The 23,023-nt window shown below is 49.1% G+C and overlaps 1 protein-coding gene across 2 annotated transcripts in view; it reads left to right on the top strand.

Moving 5' to 3' along the window:
• The window catches only part of PRKCB (protein kinase C beta), a 262,417-nt gene that overhangs the window by 185,976 nt on the left and 53,418 nt on the right, over positions 1-23,023 (top strand). For both annotated transcript variants that reach the window (XM_056536493.1, XM_056536492.1), the window contains exon 9: positions 11,016-11,162. In XM_056536493.1, coding sequence (XP_056392468.1) covers positions 11,016-11,162 — 147 coding nt within the window. The remainder of the gene's footprint in view (positions 1-11,015; positions 11,163-23,023) is intronic.

The following is a 23,023-nucleotide window of genomic DNA, read 5'->3' as shown; positions in this document are numbered from 1 at the left end:
GAGGTGGGCCCCACTGAAAATCTGTCGGCGCTAGGACCTACGCCATCATCATTGACTACAATGCATCTATTTACCCCAGTGTTGTTTTCGTGCAGCAGAATTCTGATCTGAAATTCCGTAGTCTGAATGGGCTCTGATATATTATTTATAACCGAAATTTACTTGCAAAGTGCCAGTACACTTTAAACCCCCCCCCAAGACAATATTACTGTTGTTTCTCCTTGTGGAGACCATCGAGTCTTACAGGCCAGGCAATGCTCTTTGGCAGACTGGTATGCAAATTAGCTCTTCTTCAGAATCCCACCCTCCGGAGGGAGCTAATCTGCATAGTAAAGGGGGACTCACTAAGTAGCTGGGTTCTGCTGCGTAGGCTCATCGTCTTGTGTTTCATTTGCTGACCGACTAGAGAAAGCAGCTAGGATGTATGAATGGGCCTATAGGACCCATAGAACGAAATGATAAATAGTTATGTCTAATGCAGTGTTTCCCGACATGCTGGGAGTTGTAGTTTTGCAACAGCTGGAGGCACCCTGGTTGGGAAACACTTGTCTAATGCATAACCTGAGGGGGAGGGCATGACACTGAGATATAAAGAAAACCGAAGTGAGAATTGGGAGGCATGTTTGGGGAAAAAAAAAAACCTTTAAAGCAAACCTTATTCTTCTCTATCTGAGAGCAGAATATGATATAGGGAGAAAAGCCGAGCTCTGGGATATATAGGTTTATATGATTTGGAGCAGGATTTCTGGATAAAAAACAGAGTAAATCCTGACTGGACTCCTAGGAGAGACAGTGAGGGTCCTGCTGATCCCGCCCACACAGTGAGTGACAACTTTCTCTGCATCAAGGTGTGTACAGAGTAAAATATCAATATCGTATGTGGATGGGGTCAACAGGATTCTTACAGACTCTCAGGATTTTCTGATTTGGATGCAGGATTTCGAGTACAAAGTAAATCCTGACAGCACTCCTGAGAGAGACAATAGGAGTCCTGCTGACCCAGCTTCATAGTGATTGACAACTTTCCCTGCATCAGGGTGTGGACAGAGTAAAATATCAACATCATATGTGGGCAGGGTCAGCAGGATTCTCACCGTCTCTCCCAGGATTTACTAATTTGGAGAAGGATTTGGGGGGAGATTTATCAAAACCTGTGTAGAGGAAAACTTACGGAGTTCCCCAGAGCAACCAATCGGGTCGCTTCTTTCATTTCTGAAAAGACCTGTGAAAAATGAAAGATGTGATCTGATTAGTTGCTATGGGCAACTCAGCATCTTTTCCTCTGGACAGGTTTTGATAAATTTCCCCCTCTGAGTACAAAGTAAATCCTGACAGGACTCTTAGGAGAGAAAAAGAGTCCTGTTGACCCCCCCCCCCCCCTACACAGTGTGTGTACACTATAAACTGTCAATCATCTAGTGTGGGCGGGGTCAACAGGATTACCACCGACTCTCCCAGGATTTACTAATTTGAAGCAGGATTTTGAGTACAAAGTAAATCCTGACAAGACTCCTAGGAGAGACAATAAGAGTCCTGCCGACACTGTGTGTGTGTACAGCGTAAACTGCCAATCATCCTGTATGGTTGGGATCAGCAGGACTCTCACTGTCTCTCCTAGGAGTCCTGTAAGGATTTACTCTACTTTTTACCCAGAAATCCTTCTTCAAATCATATAAACCTATATATCCCAGAGCTCAGCTTCTATCATATCATGCCCTCAGATTTTCCTTATTTTGGTAAAAATTTATAGTAGGTAGTCACAGCCCCGCCCCCTGAACTACAGCGATGTAGCCAAGTTTTAGGTACTGATCAATTTCTGTATGGGTATATTATAAGACTGATTTGGGGGGGGGGGGGTAGCGGGTTTATAGGGGTTATTCAGTTATAATCTCAGTGGAAATGCCCTTTAAGGATCAGCTTTAGGGAGAGCATGATTGGAGCTGGAGTTCTGTTACAGTGAAGTATGGCGGCTGCGTGTTGTGGAAAGTTTCTTGTGGAGCGGAGTTATTTGAGGGCAAGAGGATGTTTAATAGGTTCAGCGGGAATGACTGATGCTTTTATTCGGGAGCATCAGACCGTGTCTAGGAATAGTTGAAATGTTTCCATGGTAACCAGATGCTTTAGAATCCTCCATAAAGTATTGTGTGTTGCCCATTGTCAGAGCACGCGGCGGGTCCAGCAGCTTTTTTTTTTTTTTTCTACGATCAAAAGGCTATTTTTGTGCACGTCTCGCATTCACTTTGCCATTCACGAAATGGAAATGAAATACAAACCTTCCTACCATTTACTTGTGTTTTTTTTTTTCTTGTTTTTTTTTTTCTTTTTCGTTCAGGAAAATTTGGAGCTTGAAGATGGAAGCTATATTTTATGAAATTATAATTATTTTTTTCATTCAACCACCAACAATAATCTGATCACAGGATTACCTTAGCGATCAAGCGACTCATAAGCTAGTGTTCAGTTCCCCCTGCAGCGCCACCACAATATATGGATATGTCAGGTCCTCCAGAGCCAGAAATGCTGTTTCTAGCCTCTCTGCGATCTGGTTATATAGATTATCATCCTGAATGGAAGACCCCCCCACCTGTACAGCAGAATTTTTGTTTAGAAAATTGTGCTAATTATTTCCGCTAAGGAACATGTTCATTCTTGGGGCGGAATTCCTGAGTAAATCCTAACTGGACTCCTAGGAGAGACAATAAGAGCCCTGCCGACCCCGCCCACGCATGTGGGCGGGGTCAGCAGGACTCTTATTGTCTCTCCTAGGAGTCCAGTCAGGATTTACTCTACTTTTTACCCAGAAATCCTGCTCCGATTCCTATAAACGTATATATCACAGCACTCGCCTTCTCTCGCTCTATGATATCCTGCTCTCTCTCTCCTGCTTTTAAAAACTTTTCTTTCGCTGACTCTTGAAAACGTTCAGATATTGAAACGTGACATAAAGAGTACCTGTCATATCCCACAAAAAATAAAAACGTTATACAGTGATCCCTCAACTTACAATGGCCTCAACGTACAATAGTTTCAACATACAATGGTCTTTTCTGGACCATTGTAAGTTGAAACCAGACTCAACATACAATGTACAGACAGTCCAGATCTGTGAAATGTGTCAATGTCTGGAAGAACATTCACTGGTAAAACCCCTGTATTACTGAAGTGTATGCACTGACTGGTGTCTGGTAGCACCCCCTACAGTACATGGAGATATTACATTTTCTGTACTCTTTACCTGTATTACTGAAGTGTATGCACTGACTGGTGTCTGGTAGCGCCCCCTACAGTACAGGGAGGTGTTACATGTTCTGTACTACTCTTTACCTGTATTACTGAAGTGTATGCACTGACTGGTGTCTGGTAGCGCCCCCTACAGTACAGGGAGGTATTACATGTTCTGTACTCTTTACCTGTATTACTGAAGTGTATGCACTGACTGCTGTCTGGTAGCGCCCCCTACAGTACAGGAAGGTATTGCATGTTCTGTACTCTTTACCTGTACCAGGGTTTCCTGCTCCTTTGGACACCAGTTGAGGGCGACTCCATGTTACTTTTGTAGGACATTGTGTGTACTGTACAGGACCCTGAAGAAGCTCCTGTCCTCTACATAAACCAGTGTTTCCCAAGCAGGGTGCCCCCAGCTGTTGCAAAACTACAACTACCATCCCTGCTTGGGAAACACTGACATATACAGTGATTACAGCTCCCAGCAGATCTTTCTTACTTTTATATGTAAGGATTTGCTTAATCTATATTAGTTATCTACTTATTTTTCTTTAATTCTCACTTTTTCCTATTTTTGGATGACATTTTGGTGCCTTTAGAACCAATTACCAAGTTTCCATAGAGTTCTGGTCTCAACATACAATGGTTTCAACATACAATGGTCGTCCTGGAACCAATTAATATTGCAACTTGAGGGACCACTGTAGGTTACTCAGTACATAATCCTGATCATGTACATGTAATTTTACTTTTATATGTACATATAGCACCAATATTTCTCTCACAAATACCTGCTATCTCTTGCTCACTTGGTTTGTCATTCTGTACTTTGGAGGGGGCGTGTCCCTCACTTTGCATGACACAGCTTCCTCCCGGAGTCTGCTGTGCTGTGTCTGTCTCTTAATCCAATCACTGCAGGTTGCTCTCTGTTTTCATGCTGCAACCGTATAGGGCAGAAGTGAACATTGAGGAGTGCTAGTCCTGCCCTCACTTGCTGGATTTTGTCCATGATTTATGGACAAAGATGATGCTGCAGCCAGACAGGATTATGTTCTGGATGGTATGGGGACCCCTAGTGGTGTTTTTTTTTTTTTAATAAGCCATGATTTTTTATATAAAGGAAATGACATTTTCTTATGAAGTATATTAGAAAGATTAATGTTTTGCCAAGATGTAGAACATATAAAACGTTTTTAAATCTGACCGAGCCCATTTAAAGATCTCTGTTCTTGTACAATGATAGAATTGTATGTAAATTGAGGCACAATCTTTTCTTCCCTCCCCCCCCCCCCCCCCCCCCCCCCCAGAAACGTCGTAATTTCTGCTAGTCTCGTATTGTTGCTCCGTTGATAAATACTGCAATACCAGAAGCAGCCTGAAGATGAAAGTGGAGCTCAAATTCCTTTCTCCAAAGCTTGCTGTGGAATTTTAGCAGTTCTGCTGAATTTTGGCGTGCTCAAAACACAGAATTCTGCCGGAATTTAAAGCCTCCTTGACTTTAGTGGGATTCTGCCACGGAATGACGCCAAATTTAAAGACCTATTCATTGTTTTTGCAGAATCCGGAAAGCAGAATATTTGCTGTGTCAATGGGACAGTGGAATCCCCATTCAAAAGAACCCTGCAGTAAATTTTGCGGAATTTCCGAGCGGTATTCCGCACGGAAATTCCACTGCGTAAACATAGCCAAATAATTCCTTTTCGTCCAGGGTGTTGTTTCCCGACCAATGTGCCTCCTGCTGTTGCAAAACTACAACTCCTACCATGGTGGGAGTTGTAGTGTAGTTTTGCAACAGCTGGAGGCACACTGGTTGGGAAACACTGGGCTAGGACTGCGCAGCGACTTGTGACCATACAATGGTTGTCCGGGCACGCTAGGAGTTGTAGATTTGCAACAGCTGGAGGCGCACTGGAGGGGAAACATTGGGCAACGTTGCCATAATGGTAGTGAATAAATATTTTTTTTTTTAAATCCAGCAAATTCACCAATGGCTGTCCGGCCATGCTGGGAGTTGTAGTTATGCAACAGCCGGAGGCACACTGGTTGGAAAACCCTGGGCTAGGGCTGCACAGTGACTTGTGACCCTACCATGGCTTTCTGGGCACGCTGGGAGTTGTAGATTTGCAACAGCTGGAGGCACCCTGGTTGGGAACCATTGGGCAACATTGTTTTAATGGTAGTGAATACATTTTTTTTATATATTTTTTTTAATCCAGCAAATTCGCCAACTGCTGCCCGGGCAGGGCATGCTGGGAGTTGTAGTTTTGCAACAGCTGGTTGGGAAACACTGGGCTAGGGCTGCACAGTGATCACGCAATGTTGCCCCAATGTTAGAAGCAATACAGCAGTGAAGCGTTGCGATCAGGTTTGTCCCTATGCATGGCCAGCGTGCCAAGCGACAAATCGGCTCAGCTACACCGCTTGTCACCCCTTCTGAAACATAAGAGTGCACAAAAAGGCGATTTGATGGTCGCGGAGCGGCAACCCTGGAATCTCCCGACTCTCGAAGCGGCAGGTGTTTTTTTTTTTTTTTTTTTTTTTTACGTTCCGGATTTTCCAAGTCGCTGTCAGAAGTCATCACAGATGAATATTTCATTGCGGGGAAAGTGCAGCTAGGGACTCCACTCTGCGGCTTGTCAGATCAGGCTCAGTTCTCTGTCTCTAATCCCCAGGAACATTATTTAAGCAGCGGCTTCCGGCAGCGAGGCGCTGGATGGGTGTTTGAAGTTCCTGCTCTGGTCTTGATAAATAATATAGGGGGGAAAAAAACGTGAAAAACCCTGAACCTTTTTATTTTTTATTTTTTTTTAAATCAGCTCCAGAGGCGGCCTTGCGTTGAAGGGCTCGCTGGCACATTCTGGGCATCCGAAGCAATTTGTCTCCGTAAAACATTGCACCAGCTTATTGCTCTCAGCCTCTCTCTCTCTCAGTATAAAAGCGAAAATTTGTCTTTTGATAGAAGGAAAATCAAAGAGGACAGGGCCGGAGATCACTTCTACCCCGAAATGGAGAATTGTTTGATGTGCGACGGAAGAGGACGCAGCGGCTTTTCGGAACAGGCCCGGAAATTCTGAGCCGATTTTAATTATTGTGTCTTTACAGCCATATCCTCTGCTAAATGATAAAATTGGGTTTTCCTTCGACCATCAGTAGGGGGCACTTACTTTATACTAGTTTTTCCCAACCAGTGTGCCCCCAGCTGTTGCAAAAGTGCAACTACAAATCTGCCGCTTCATATCAACTGTGCGCAGGATACCGTACGTGTGAATACACCCTAAAGTGCTAAAAATTTGTCTTCTAGCTGCCACCACTAGGGGGAGCACATGAGGTTACTGCATACTGTGTTATGATTGAGTTAAATGTATAAAAGTATACAGCAGTGTTTCCTAACCAGTGTGCCTCCAGCTGTTGCACAACTACAACTTCCAGCATGCCCGGACAGCCTTTGGCTGTCCGGGCATGCTGGAAGCTGTAGTTGTGCAACAGCTGGAGGCGCCCGTGTTGGGAAACACTGATGTGTATAATTTGTATGAAGCCAAAAAGACAAATATATAGACTGTATAGTTATGCAACAGCTGGAGGCACACTGGTTAGGAAACACTGCTGTTGTTATGCAGTAACCTCATGTTCTCCCCCTAGTGGTGGAAGATGGTAGCTAGAAGATGAATTTTAGCATCTTAGGGTTTATTCACACGTATGTTATCCTGTGCATAGTTGATATGAAGCCGCAGATCTGTAGTTGAGTTCAGTCAATTAGTTTACATTGAACTCTGCAGCTTCAAATCCTGCGCATCAAATATGCACAGGATACCATACGTGTAGGGAGCTTACCTTGAAGTCGCTCTGTGACTGCCGGCAGGGCATCCTCAGCATAAAAAACACTGCAGATGTGCTGTGTGTTACCCTACCCTAAGGGCCTATTCACACGTACAGTATCCTGCGCATATTTGAAGCTGCAGATTTGAAGCTGCAGAATTCAATGTAAACTAATTGACTGAACATAGCTTGAAATCTGCAGCTTCAAATCCTGCACATCAAATATGCACGGACAATGGCCATATCATACAGGTATACAGACGCTAATTTGAAATAATTTTAATAATTTAGAAAATTGATTATTGTGCACAGTGCTGCACTCATTCCACATACTTAAAGGGGAAGTTCTAGCTTTTGAAATGTGTCATTTATGTTACGAGCAGTCGGGAGCACGGACAATGGCCGATTCGTACAGATACACAGATGCCGATTTGAAAGTGAAAGTAATTTAGAAAAATGCTTATTGTGCACAGTACTGCACTATAATAATTTTTCATACTAATTTACAAGTACACATTAATAACAGTCACAGGATGGGGAACAGTGCACAGTGCTGCACTGTAATCATATGCATCTACTTTACAGGTTAACTTTAAGGTGACATTTTTTAGCTTTTGAATGGTTTCATTTATGTTAAGAGAACAGACGGTCGGGAGCACGGACAATAGGCTCGGCGCACAGGTATACAGACACCAAGTTGAAAATTTCAACTAATTTGGAAAAATAATTATTGTGCACTGCACTATAATCATTTTCACTTACTTTATAGGTTCCCTTTAAGGGGAATTTCTAGCTTTTTAAATGTGTCATTTATGTTATTAGCACGGACAATGGCCGCTACGTACAGGTATACCGATGCCGATGTGAAAGGGATTTAGAAAAATGATTATAGTGCAGCACAAAATGATTATTGTGCACAGTGCTGCACTATAAACATTTTTGATACTAATTTGCAGGTACACGTTAAAAACAGTCACAGAATGGGGTACATCTCACTAGAGCAGTGGTCTCCAAACTGCGACCCTCCAGCTGTTGCAAAACTACAGCTCCCAGCATGCCCGGACAGCCAAAGGCTGTCCGGGCATGCTGGGAGCTGTAGTTTTGCAACAGCTGGAGGGTCGCAGTTTGGAGACCACTGATGTAGAATATACCCCCGCCCCCCTTTTTGCACTGGATCTTGTTTGCATGTCGTCTGATGGCGCTGGGGTTTTAAGCCGCGCCTGCAGGTCACCTTGAGAGGGGGGGGCACATACAGCCTTGCCTTAACAAATCAGCCGGGGCTGTGAGTGAGAGATTGCTCAGGAGCCTGTTATCTGCGGGAGCTGTGAGCTACAGACAAATTGAAGAGCTCAGAATCAGGCTAATGGAATTTCATGGCAGACTGAACTCTCCACTGCTGTCTCAATATGGCAGCCTCTCCAGAAATGAAATAAAAAAGAGAGAGAAATAAGCGCAAACGTGCCACGTCCAAAAGGGCGACGGACCTGCCAATTACTCCGCCGTAGAGGCAATTAGAGGGGCGCAGCAGGGGCTTCGCCACTCTGAAACGGGACGGTGATCCGCCTATGGAGCCCGAGGAGTATCATATCTGAGGACCATCCTACGGTGGTCTGTGACGTGCCAGCTTTCGCAAACCTACAACTCCCAGCACGCGCCGAGTGCCCACGGCTCCGAACACGCGTCCCCGATATGCCAATCCACACACGCACTGACACTGAATCGTCACCGTATACTCAGCGATCGGCCATCCGCGAGATGAGCAGAGCCCCACAAGAGACGACGCGTTACAGCTCAACTTTGGCGCCGCTGCCAAGCTGTCCTAGCAGTCATCGAAGGTCGATTACACGCCAGTCGGATATCGATGGGGTACGCCAGGCAGGCGTTGTCCGGTCTGGTGTAAATAAAGGAAGTGTATTTATTTTAAAGTAAAAAAGTAGCATATTATTATTAAGTTTATACAAGTTAGTATATATGTACACTCAGTGATAATGAGCGTGCATATTACTGACAATAGTATTAAAGGGGTAGTCCAAGGATCTGATCTTCTTAGACACTTATCCTTTATCAGATAGGGGATATGTGTCTGATTGCAGGGGTCCGATTGATGGTACCCCTCACAATCTCCTGTGTAGGGCCCCGACCACCTTCCTAACCAAACAGAAGTGACTGCCCCCTCAGCCAATCACCGGGCCGCAACAATGTCCCGCCTCAGCTGTCACTTTCTTTCATCTAGAAAGGTTGAGGCCTGAGTGCGTGGAGGGACGCGTAAGTAGCCGGGGCCTCATACAGGAGATTGTGGGGGGTCCCAGCAGTCAGTAATCTGTCCCCTATCCTTGGATAGGGGATAAGCGTCTAAAAAGTTCAGTTCCTTTGACTACCCCTTTAATACTATTAACAGTAATATGCACGCTCATTATCACAGAGTGTACATACATGCTAATTTAAATAAACGTAATAATAAGCTACTTTTTACTTTATAAATATATATCTGTCTTAGTATAGGGTAAAAAGTCAAATATAGGTGTTTTTTTTTATATATATTATATTCCAACCCAGAAATAATATTAATAAACTCCCAAGTTTCCAGTCTGTACAGGTATCTTACAGTTCCTTACTAGATGTCCAATATTATACCATAACAATTATCTGCCTCCAGTGATTCATAGTAGAAAAGAGGAGTCCATAATCAGAAGACTGGTCCTGGAATCCTCCAATTGATGAGGTAACAGCGCACTATATTCACGAGGCCAGCTGCCTCTGCTGGTGGCTTTTCTACCAAGTGATGCTGCTTAGTGCCACGCTCCAATTTGTGATGTCACTATGGGGGCCTAGCAAAAAACGTAAAAAAAAAAAAACAAAAAAAAAAAAACGTGTTTCAAAGGCAACTGTCTTCTTCATCTGGAAACTGTCCCTGATGAAGAAGAACCTTGTATTTGAAATGTGTTTGGAGATTTTTTTTTCTTTTTTAATTCATGTTTCCATTCATCGCTATTTGTAAGATCTCTGGCCATAAAATGTGCTACAATTGTGTGACTTGCTTTAGTGGGTAATGTGTTGATTTTGAAGGATTGTTATGTCTATTAAAGGGGTATTCCGGCATTATATGTCTTATCCCCTATCCAAAGGATAGGGGATATGATGTCTGATTGCAGGGGTCCCGCCACTGGGACCCCTGCGATCTCTGTGCAGCCCCCGGCATTCTGTGCCGAGCGTTGCCTCCAAGACCGAGACACGACATCACAGCCACGCCCCCACGTGACATCATGCCACACCACCTCCATTCATGTCTATGGGAGGGGCCGGGACGTCACGTCTCTGAGGCAGCACCCGTCACAGAATGCCAGGAGCTGAATAGAGATCGCGGGGATCCCAGAGGCGGGACCCCTGCAATCAGAAATCTTATCCCCTATGCTTTGGATAGGGGATAAGATGTATAAGGTCGGAATACCTCTTTAAAGGGGTAGTCCAGTGCTGAAAAACTTATTCCTTATGCTAAGGAGAAGGGATAGGTTTCAGATCACGGGGGGTCCAACCGCTGGGGCCCCGGCTCGCTGGCCAGATAGCGGGTGTCGATCACCGCACGAAGCGGCGCCCGACACCCCCCCTCAATACATCGCTATGGCAGAGCCGGAGATTGCCGAATATATATTTGTTATAAATATTTGTCTTTTTGGCTTCATACAAATAAAAATTATACACATCAGTGTTCCACAACCAGGGTGCCTCCAGCTGTTGCAAAACTACAACTCCCAGCATGCCCGGACAGCCGAAGGCTGTCCGGGCATTCTGGGAGTTGTAGTTTTGCAACAGCTGGAGGCACCCTGGTTGGCAAACACTGAGATATGTAGTATGACATCAGGATCAGACTACACAAGGCTTGTTTGTAGTCTGTTACCATGACAACACAGGTCTGCACAGGCCATGTAGACTCAAATCAAGGTACCTAATAAAGTGGCTCTTGTTGTTTCTTGCAGAGAGCCAAAATTGGTCCAAGCAACCGAGCAGCGGAAGAGAAAGCGTTAAATCCAGTGGCCAAAATTGATAGCAATGGGAACAGAGACCGGGTGAAAGTCTCCGATTTTAACTTTTTGAAGGTGCTGGGAAAAGGAAGCTTCGGGAAAGTAAGTGAAGGGTTACAGAATGATTCTGCAATATGTTAAGAGATGAATGGAGATGAGTAGATGTGGACTCTGTAAGAACGGTGCTCCCCCTCCTCTGAGCCCACTCATCTGTACTCCCTTTCTTCTGAGCCCACTCATCTGTGCTCCCCCCTCCTCTGAGCCCACTCATCTGTACTCCCCCCTCCTCTGAGTCCACTCATCTGTACTCCCCCTCCTCTGAGCCCACTCATCTGTACTCCCCCCTCCTCTGAGCCCACTAATCTGTGCTCCCCTCCTCTGAGCCCACTCATCTGTACTCCCCCCTCCTCTGAGCCCACTCATCTGTACTCCCCTCCTCTGAGCCCACTCATCTGTACTCCCCCTCCTCTGAGCCCACTCATCTGTACTCTCTCCTCCTCTGAGCCCACTCATCTGTACTCCCTTTCCTCTGAGCCCACTCATCTGTACTCCCCCTCCTCTGAGCCCACTCATCTGTACTCCCCCTCCTCTGAGCCCACTCATCTGTACTCCCCCTTCTCTGAGCCCACTCATCTGTACTCTCTCCTCCTCTGAGCCCACTCATCTGTACTCCCCCTTCTCTGAGTCCACTCATCTGTACTCCCCTCCTCTGAGCCCACTCATCTGTACTTCCCTCCTCTGAGCCCACTCATCTGTACTTCCCTCCTCTGAGCCCACTCATCTGTACTCCCCCTCCTCTGAGCCCACTCATCTGTACTCCCCCGCCTCTGAGCCCACTCATCTGTACTCCCCCTCCTCTGAGTCCACTCATCTGTACTCCCCTCCTCTGAGCCCAATTATCTATACTCCCCCCTCCTCTGAGCCCACTCATCTGTACTCCCCCTCCTCTGAGCCCACTCATCTGTGCTCCCCCTCCTCTGAGCCCACTCATCTGTACTCGCTTTCCTCTGAGCCCACTCATCTGTGCTCCCTCTCCTCTGAGCCCACTCCTCTGAGCCCACTCATCTGTTCTCTCCCTCCTCTGAGCCTACTCATCTGTTCTCCCCCTCCTCTAAGCCCACTCATCTGTGCTCCCCCCTCCTCTGAGCCCACTCATCTGTGCTCCCCCTCCTCTGAGCCCACTCATCTGTGCTCCCCCTCCTCTGAGCCCACTCATCTGTGCTCCCCCTCCTCTGAGCCCACTCATCTGTGCTCCCCCTCCTCTGAGCCCACTCATCTGTGCTCCCACTCATCTGTACTCCCCTCCTCTGAGCCCACTCATCTGTACTCCCCTCCTCTGAGCCCACTCATCTGTGCTCCCTCTCCTCTGAGCCCACTCATCTGTACTCCCCTCCTCTGAGCCCACTCATCTGTGCTCCCCCTCCTCTGAGCCCACTCATCTGTGCTCCCCCTCCTCTGAGCCCACTCATCTGTACTCCCCCTCCTCTGAGCCCACTCATCTGTGCTCCCCCTCCTCTGAGCCCACTCATCTGTGCTCCCCCTCCTCTGAGCCCACTCATCTGTACTCCCCCTCCTCTGAGCCCACTCATCTGTGGTCCCCCTTCTCTGAGCCCACTCATCTGTGCTCCCCTCCTCTGAGCCCACTCATCTGTACTCTCCCCTCCTCTGAGCCCACTCATCTGTGCTCCCCCTCCTCTGAGCCCACTCATCTGTACTCCCTTTCCTCTGAGCCCACTCATCTGTGCTCCCTCTCCTCTGAGCCCACTCCTCTGAGCCCACTCATCTGTTCTCTCCCTCCTCTGAGCCTACTCATCTGTTCTCCCCCTCCTCTAAGCCCACTCATCTGTGCTCCCCCCTCCTCTGAGCCCACTCATCTGTGCTCCCCCTCCTCTGAGCCCACTCATCTGTGCTCCCCCTCCTCTGAGCCCACTCATCTGTGCTCCCCCTCCTCTGAGCCCACTCATCTGTGCTCCCCCTCCTCTGAGCCCACTCATCTGTGCTCCCACTCATCTGTACTCCCCTCCTCTGAGCCCACTCATCTGTACTCCCCTCCTCTGAGCCCACTCATCTGTGCTCCCTCTCCTCTGAGCCCACTCATCTGTACTCCCCTCCTCTGAGCCCACTCATCTGTGCTCCCCCTCCTCTGAGCCCACTCATCTGTGCTCCCCCTCCTCTGAGCCCACTCATCTGTGCTCCCACTCATCTGTACTCCCCTCCTCTGAGCCCACTCATCTGTACTCCCCTCCTCTGAGCCCACTCATCTGTGCTCCCTCTCCTCTGAGCCCACTCATCTGTACTCCCCTCCTCTGAGCCCACTCATCTGTGCTCCCCCTCCTCTGAGCCCACTCATCTGTGCTCCCCCTCCTCTGAGCCCACTCATCTGTACTCCCCCTCCTCTGAGCCCACTCATCTGTGCTCCCCCTCCTCTGAGCCCACTCATCTGTGCTCCCCCTCCTCTGAGCCCACTCATCTGTACTCCCCCTCCTCTGAGCCCACTCATCTGTGGTCCCCCTTCTCTGAGCCCACTCATCTGTGCTCCCCCTCCTCTGAGCCCACTCACTGTCTTCTCTGTCATGTGGTTTGTCTCCCTTGCTATCTCACTACTTTTATGCTCTGAGTGTGCGCTCTCTGACCATTTTCAGAGTGTACACTTGGATCTCTCATTCTTCTCTGCACTCTCTCTTTATCTCAATCTCCTTTGAGTGCATGCTCTCTCTCTTTTTTTCATGCTCCCTTACTCTCCGATGGGTTTGCAGACTTTTCTTCTTTATCCCCTGAGTGCACCCTGTTTTCTTACTCTTCTTTCTCCACTGAGCACTCACTGTCTTGAGTGGTCTCAAATGAGCTTTTTCCTCTGAGCACTCACACGCTTTCTTTCTATATACTTTCTCTTCTCTTTGCACACTTTTATTTCTTCTTTACATTTTCCCTTGTCTGTATGTGTTCCCTTTCTTGCACTCTCTCTTTCCTCTAAGGGTATGTTCACACTACGCAATTCCCGCGGAATTCCGCACGGTCAACTTTTACATCAGTGTGAATTGGTTTCCGCGAGACCTGTTCACATTGAGCAATTTTAGCGGAGGAAAATTCTGCCGCTGAAATTGTTCCGCACAGAGAATGAACATGTTCATCCTTTGTGCAAAATTACATGAGCACTGCATAGCTATCAATGATGACGGGGCAGTGCCGCGGGGATCTTCAGCTGACGGCGGCTACCAGGCTGAATCTCCGCTCGCTAAATTCGGCAAGCAGAAATTCAGCGTTCATTCCGTAGTGTTCCCTTTCTCTTCTTTTGTCTATCTTGTTCACTCTCCTTCATTTTTCTTTGTATGTCCCATCTCATGCTTTCCACTTCCTCCCACATAAGAATACACCCCTGTCTCTCTGGATTTTATCTATCTATCCATCGATCTATCTCATATCTATCTATCTGTCTACACTGCTCAAACAAAATAAAGGGAACACTTAAACAACACAATGTAACTCCAAGTCAATGACACTGTGAAATCCCACTGTCCACTCAGGAAGAACGCTGACTGACAATCAATTTCACATGGAACAGACAACAGGTGGCGGTGCTTTCACTCTAGTGGTAACATGAGTGGCTCAGGTAGTGCAGTTCATCCAGGATGGCACATCAATGCGAGCTGTGGCAAGAAGGTTTGCTGGGTCTGTCAGCGTAGTGTCCAGAGCATGGAGGCGCTACCAGGAGACCGGCCAGTACATCAGGAGATGTGGAGGAGGCCTTGGGGGGCAACAACCCAGCAGCAGGACCGCTACCGGCGCCTTTGTGCAAGGAGGAGCAGGAGGAGCACTGCCAGAGCCCTGCAAAATGACCTCCAGCAGGCCACAAATGTCCACTCAAACAGTCAGAAACAGACTCCATGAGGGCGGTATGAGGGCCTCCCGTCCACAGGTGGGGGTTGCGCTTACAGCCCAACACCGTGCAGGACGTTTGGCATTTGCCAGAGAACACCAAGATTGGCAAATTCGCCACTGGCGCCCTGTGCTCTTCACAGATGAAAGGAGGGTCACACTGAGCACATGTGACAGACTGTCACAGTCTGGAGACGCCGTGGAGAACGTTCTGCTGCCTGCAACATCCTCCAGCATGACCGGTTTGGCGGTGGGTCAGTAATGGTGTGGGGTGTCATTTCTTTGGGTGGCCGCACAGCCCTCCATGTTCTTGCCAGAGGTAGCCTGACTGCCATTAGGTACCGAGATGAGATCCTCAGGCCCCTTGTGAGACCATATGCTGGTGCGGTTGGCCCTGGGTTCCTCCTAATGCAAGACAATGCTAGACCTCATGTAGCTGGAGTGTGTCAGCAGTTCCTACAAGAGGAAGGCATTGATGCTATGGACTGACCGCCCGTTCCCCAGACCTGAATCCGATTGAGCACATCTGGGACATCATGTCTCGCTCCATCCACCAATGCCACGTTGCACCACAGTCTGGGAGGACATCCCTCAGTAGACCATCCTTCACCTCATCAGGATCATGTCCAGGCGTTGTAGGGAGGTCATACGGGCACGTGGAGGCCACACACACTACTGAGCCTCATTGTGACTTGTATTAAGGACATTACATAAAGTTGGATCAGCCTGTACTGGGGTTTTCCACTGTGATTTTGAGTGTGACTCCATATCCAGACCTCCATGGGGTTGATACATTTGATTTCCATTGATCATTTTTGTGTGATTTTGTTCTCCGCACATTCAACTTTGTAAAGACGAAAGTATTTCATACGATTAGTTCATTCATTCAGATCTAGGATGTGTTGTCTTAGTGTTCCCTTTATTTTTTTGAACAGTGTATTTACCTTCTCTCTCTCTCTCTCTCTCTCTCTCTCTCTCTCTCTCTCTCTCTCTCTCTCTCTCTCTTATCTCTGTCTCTCTTATGATCTCTCTTTATCTCTCTCCCTATTACTCTCTCGTTCTTTCTTTCTTTTTCTTTCTTTCTCTCTCTCCATCTCTTTTTCTCCTTCTCCTTTCTTTCTCTCCCCATGTGTTCTCTCTTTTACTCTTACCACTATCTCTTCTTTCAGTGTGCACACCCTCTCTCTTTCTCTCCTTTAGAGCATGCACTCTCTCTATCCTTTAAGCGTGTACACCCTATTTTTCTATCCTTTGAGCGTGCACACCCTCTTTTTCTCTCCTATGAGTGTGCACTCCCCCTCGATCTCTTGTGTGCTCTCTCTCTCTCTCTCTCTCTCTCTCTCTCTCTCTCTCCTTTGAGTGTGAACTCCCCCTCTATCTCTTGTGTGCTCTCACTTTCCTTTGAGTGTGCACATCCTCCCTTTCTTTCTTTATCCACTCTCTCTCTCCCTTGCGTTCTCTCTCTATTTCTTCTGCCTTTCTCTTGTGCGTTCTTTTTCCTTTTATTAGTATCCTCATCATCTGTCTCCTCTCCCCTCTCCTATTACTGGTTTTCTCCCTCATCCTCCCCTTTTTAGTTGCCGGCATTCTTCCTTCTTGCTGCGGAGAGATATAACCCCCTTTGGCTCCTTTCTGTTTGAGAGCCGTCCTTCTCAGCAGCAGTCCTGCGCGAGGGTAAGAGGAGCGCGCAGCTCAAGAAATAAATACCAATACGCTCTCTGGACTGTGCTGTTCACTTGACCCCTGAACACCCACCGGGCCTAGAAACACAATCCATTGAAATCCACCGAGGTGATGAATTTAAATGGTTTCCTGCGCTGCTCCTGCATCCTTTGTTAGGAAACACAGCGCCAAAGAAACACGTCGCGTATTGTTGTCTTATAAAAACACAAGTCAAGGGATGTCCTTCCACCTCTCCGCAGACGGCTTCGGTGGCTTACACTTGCAGACAAAATTTTATTGGCAACTGCTAATCCAGGATTCCTTGCCAGATTAGCAGAAAATACGCAGCCGTATTCTGCAGCTTCATCCCCCTCCTCTCCCCTTCTCTTTGTCTACTGTTCATTATCTTATTTATAATCTTACATTTTCAACCTGTCATGTTGAAAGAAAGCAGACTGATCCTGTGGCGCTCCGGCTGTTGCGAAACTACAACTCCCAGCATGCCCGGACAGCCGAAGCCCCTCTCCTGGATGTATAGTCTCACAGCCCCACCCCTGGATGTATATTCTCACAGCCCCGCCCCTGGATGTATATTCTCACAGCCCCGCCCCTGGATGTATATTCTCACAGCCCCGCCCCTGGATGTATATTCTCACAGCCCCGCCCCTGGATGTATATTCTCACAGCCCCGCCCCTGGATGTATATTCTCACAGTCCCGCCCCTGGATGTATATTCTCACAGCCCCGCCCCTGGATGTATATTCTCACAGCCCCGCCCCTGGACGTATATTCTCACAGCCCCGCCCCTGGACGTATATTCTCACAGCCCCGCTCCTGGATGTATATTCTCACAGCCCCGCCCCTGGATGTATATTCTCACAGCCCCGCCCCTGGATGTATATTCTCACAGTCCCGCCCCTGGATGTATATTCTCACAGCCCCGCCCCTGGATGTATATTCTCACAGCCCCGCCCCTGGATGTATATTCTCACAGCCCCGCCCCTGGACGTATATTCTCACAGCCCCGCTCCTGGATGTATATTCTCACAGCCCCGCTCCTGGATGTATATTCTCACAGCCCCGCCCCTGGATGTATATTCTCACAGCCCCGCCCCTGGACGTATATTCTCACAACCCCGCTCCTGGATGTATATTCTCACAGCCCCGCTCCTGGATGTATATTCTCACAGCCCCGCCCCTGGATGTATATTCTCACAGCCCCGCTCCTGGATGTATATTCTCACAGCCCCACCCCTGGATGTATAGTCTCACAGCCCCGCCCCTGGACGTATAGTCTCACAGCCCCGCCCCTGGATGTATATTCTCACAGCCCCGCCCCTGGACGTATATTCTCACAGCCCCGCCCCTGGACGTATATTCTCACAGCCCCGCCCCTGGACGTATATTCTCACAGCCCCGCCCCTGGACGTATATTCTCACAGCCCCGCCCCTGGACGTATATTCTCACAGCCCCGCCCCTGGACGTATATTCTCACAGCCCCGCCCCTGGACGTATATTCTCACAGCCCCGCCCCTGGACGTATATTCTCACAGCCCCGCCCCTGGACGTATATTCTCACAGCCCCGCCCCTGGACGTATATTCTCACAGCCCCGCCCCTGGACGTATATTCTCACAGCCCCGCCCCTGGACGTATATTCTCACAGCCCCGCTCCTGGACGTATATTCTCACAGCCCCGCCCCTGGACGTATATTCTCACAGCCCCGCCCCTGGACGTATTTTCTCACAGCCCCGCTCCTGGTCGTATATTCTCACAGCCCCGCTCCTGGATGTATATTCTCACAGCCCCGCTCCTGGACGTATATTCTCACAGCCCCGCCCCTGGATGTATATTCTCACAGCCCCGCCCCTGGATGTATATTCTCACAGCCCCGCCCCTGGATGTATATTCTCACAGCCCCTCTCCTGGATGTATATTCTCACAGCCCCGCTCCTGGATGTATATTCTCACAGCCCCGCTCCTGGATGTATATTCTCACAGCCCCGCTCCTGGATGTATATTCTCACAGCCCCGCTCCTGGATGTATATTCTCACAGCCCCGCCCCTGGATGTATATTCTCACAGCCCTGCCCCTGGACGTATATTCTCACAGCCCCGCTCCTGGACGTATATTCTCACAGCCCCGCCCTTGGACGTATATTCTCACAGCCCCTCTCCTGGATGTATATTCTCACAGCCCCTCTCCTGAATGTATATTCTCACAGCCCCTCTCCTGGATGTATATTCTCACAGCCCCGCTCCTGGATGTATATTCTCATAGCCCCGCCCCTGGATGTATATTCTCACAGCCCTGCCCCTGGACGTATATTCTCACAGCCCCGCTCCTGGACGTATATTCTCACAGCCCCGCCCTTGGATGTATATTCTCACAGCCCCGCCCCTGGATGTATATTCTCACAGCCCCGCTCCTGGATGTATATTCTCACAGCCCCGCCCCTGGACGTATATTCTCACAGCCCCGCTCCTGGATGTATATTCTCACAGCCCCGCTCCTGGACGTATATTCTCACAGCCCCGCCCCTGGACGTATATTCTCACAGCCCCGCTCCTGGACGTATATTCTCACAGCCCCGCCCCTGGATGTATATTCTCACAGCCCCGCTCCTGGATGTATATTCTCACAGCCCCGCCCCTGGATGTATATTCTCACAGCCCCGCTCCTGGACGTATATTCTCACAGCCCCGCCCCTGGACGTATATTCTCACAGCCCCGCTCCTGGACGTATATTCTCACAGCCCCGCCCCTGGACGTATATTCTCACAGCCCCGCCCCTGGACGTATATTCTCACAGCCCCGCTCCTGGATGTATATTCTCACAGCCCCTCCTCTGGACGTATATTCTCACAGCCCCGCCCCTGGATGTATAGTCTCACAGCCCCGCTCCTGGATGTATATTCTCACAGCCCCGCTCCTGGATGTATATTCTCACAGCCCCTCCTCTGGACGTATATTCTCACAGACCCGCATCTGGACGTATATTCTCACAGCCCCGCTCCTGGACGTATATTCTCACAGCCCCGCTCCTGGACGTATATTCTCACAGCCCCGCCCCTGGACGTATATTCTCACAGCCCCGCCCCTGGATGTATATTCTCACAGCCCCGCCCCTGGATGTATATTCTCACAGCCCCGCTCCTGGATGTATATTCTCACAGCCCCCGCCCCTGGATGTATATTCTCACAGCCCCGCCCCTGGGCGTATATTCTCACAGCCCCGCCCCTGGACTTATATTCTCACAGCCCCGCTCCTGGGCGTATATTCTCACATCCCCGCTCCTGGGCGTATATTCTCACAGCCCCGCCCCTGGGCGTATATTCTCACAGCCCCGCCCCTGGATGTATATTCTCACAGCCCCGCTCCTGAATGTATATTCTCACAGCCCCGCCCCTGGATGTATATTCTCACAGCCCCTCTCCTGGACGTATATTCTCACAGCCCCGCTCCTGGATGTATATTCTCACAGCCCCGCCCCTGGACGTATATTCTCACAGCCCCGCTCCTGGATGTATATTCTCACAGCCCCTCCTCTGGACGTATATTCTCACAGCCCCGCCCCTGGACGTATATTCTTACAGCCCCGCACCTGGACGTATATTCTCACAGCCCCGCCCCTGGACGTATATTCTCACAGCCCCGCCCCTGGACGTATATTCTCACAGCCCCGCCCCTGGACGTATATTCTCACAGCCCCGCCCCTGGACGTATATTCTCACAGCCCCGCCCCTGGACGTATATTCTCACAGCCCCGCCCCTGGACGTATATTCTCACAGCCCCGCTCCTGGATGTATATTCTCACAGCCCCGCTCCTGGATGTATATTCTCACAGCCCCGCTCCTGGACGTATATTCTCACAGCCCCGCCCCTGGACGTATATTCTCACAGCCCCGCTCCTGGACGTATAGTCTCACATACCCGCATCTGGACGTATGTTCTCACAGCCCCACCCCTGGACGTATATTCTCACAGCCCCGTTCCTGGACGTATATTCTCACAGCCCCGCCCCTGGACGTATATTCTCACAGCCCCGCCCCTGGACGTATATTCTCACAGCCCCGCCCCTGGACGTATATTCTCACAGCCCCGCCCCTGGACGTATATTCTCACAGCCCCGCCCCTGGACGTATATTCTCACAGCCGCGCCCCTGGACGTATATTCTCACAGCCCCGCCCCTGGACGTATATTCTCACAGCCCCGCCCCTGGACGTATATTCTCACAGCCCCGCTCCTGGACGTATATTCTCACAGCCCCGCTCTTGGATGTATATTCTCACAGCCCCGCCCCTGGATGTATATTCTCACAGCCCCACCCCTGGACATTTATTTTAACAGCCCCGCTCCTGGATGTATATTCTCACAGCCCCGCTCCTGGACATATATTCTCACAGCCCCGCCCCTGGACGTATATTCTCACAGCCCCGCTCCTGGACGTATAGTCTCACATACCCGCATCTGGATGTATATTCTCACAGCCCCACCCCTGGACGTATATTCTCACAGCCCCACCCCTGGACGTATATTCTCACAGCCCCGTTCCTGGACGTATATTCTCACAGCCCCGCCCCTGGACGTATATTCTCACAGCCCCGCCCCTGGACGTATATTCTCACAGCCCCGCCCCTGGATGTATATTCTCACAGCCCCGCCCCTGGACGTATATTCTCACAGCCCCGCCCCTGGACGTATATTCTCACAGCCCCGCTCCTGGACGTATATTCTCACAGCCCCGCTCTTGGATGTATATTCTCACAGCCCCGCCCCTGGATGTATATTCTCACAGCCCCACCCCTGGACATTTATTTTAACAGCCCCGCTCCTGGATGTATATTCTCACAGCCCCGCTCCTGGACGTATATTCTCACAGCCCCGCTCCTGGACGTATATTCTCACAGCCGCGCCCCTGGATGTATATTCTCACAGCCCCGCTCCTGGATGTATATTCTCACAGCCCCGCCCCTGGACGTATGTTCTCACAGCCCCACCCCTGGATGTATATTCTCACAGCCCCGCCCCTGGACGTATGTTCTCACAGCCCCGGTCCTGGACGTATATTCTCACAGCCCCGCCCCTGGACGTATGTTCTCACAGCCCCACCCCTGGATGTATATTCTCACAGCCCCGCCCCTGGACGTATATTTTCACAGCCCCGCTCCTGGACGTATATTTTCACATTCACGTTTCTGGAAGTAGATTCAGGTTCACACTGAGCACATGTGACAGACGTGGCAGAGTCTGAAGACCCCGTGGAGAACATTGTACTGCCTGCAACATCCTCCAGCATGACCGGTTTGGCGGTGGGTCAGTAATGGTGTGGCGTGGTATTTCTTTGGAGGGTCACACAGCCCTCCATGTGCTTGCCAGAGGTAGCCTGACTGCCATTAGGTACCGAGATGAGATCCTCAGACCCCTGTGAGACCATATGCTGGTGCGGTTGGCCCTGGGTTCCTCCTAATGCAAGACAATGCTAGACCTCATGTGGCTGGAGTGTGTCAGCAGTTCCTGCAAGAGGAAGGCATTGATGCTATGGACTGGACCGTCCGTTCCCCAGACCTGAATCCTATTTAGCACATCTGGGACATCATGTCTCGCTCCATCCACCACAGACTGTCCAGGAGTTGGCGGATGCTTTAGTCCAGGTCTGGGAGGACATCCCTCAGTAGACCTTCCCCCACCTCATCAGGAGCATACCCAGGCATTGTAGGGAGGTCATACGGGCACGTGGAGGCCACACACACTACTGAGCCTCATTGTGACTTGTATTAAGGACATTACATAAAGTTGGATCAGCCTGTAGTGAGGTTTTCCACTGTGATTTTGAGTGTCACTCCATATCCAGACCTCCATGGGTTGATACATTTGATTTCCATTGATAATTTTTGTGTGATTTTGTTGTCAGCGCATTCAACTATGTAAAGACGAAAGTATTTCATACGATTAGTTCATTCATTCAGATCTAGGATGTGTTATCTTAGTGTTCCCTTTATTTTTTTGAGCAGTGTATATGTAAATGTATATGTGTGTGTGTGTGTGTGTATATGGCTGTACGGCATGCTGGAAATTGTAGTTTTGCACAAAGCAGTGGTCTCCAAACTGCAAAACTACAACTCCCACCATGCTGGAAGTTTTGTAGTTGCTTACAGTGCACTTACCCACTATGTATAAGACAATTGCTTACAGTGGATTACCTACTAGGTATAGGACAACTGCTTAGAGTGCACTTGCCTCCTATGTATAAGACAATTGCTTACAGTGCACATAGCTGCTATGTATAAGACAATTGCTTACAGTGCAGTTACCCACTATGTATAAGGCAATTGCTTACAGTGCACTTACTCTCTATATATGACAATTTCTACAGTGCACTTAGCTACTATGTATAACACAATTGCTTACAGTGCACTT

The sequence above is a fragment of the Hyla sarda genome, chromosome 8, assembly GCF_029499605.1.
Source record: "Hyla sarda isolate aHylSar1 chromosome 8, aHylSar1.hap1, whole genome shotgun sequence".
Taxonomy (NCBI): Eukaryota; Metazoa; Chordata; class Amphibia; order Anura; family Hylidae; genus Hyla; species Hyla sarda.
This window is presented reverse-complemented; position numbering and strand designations above follow the sequence as displayed.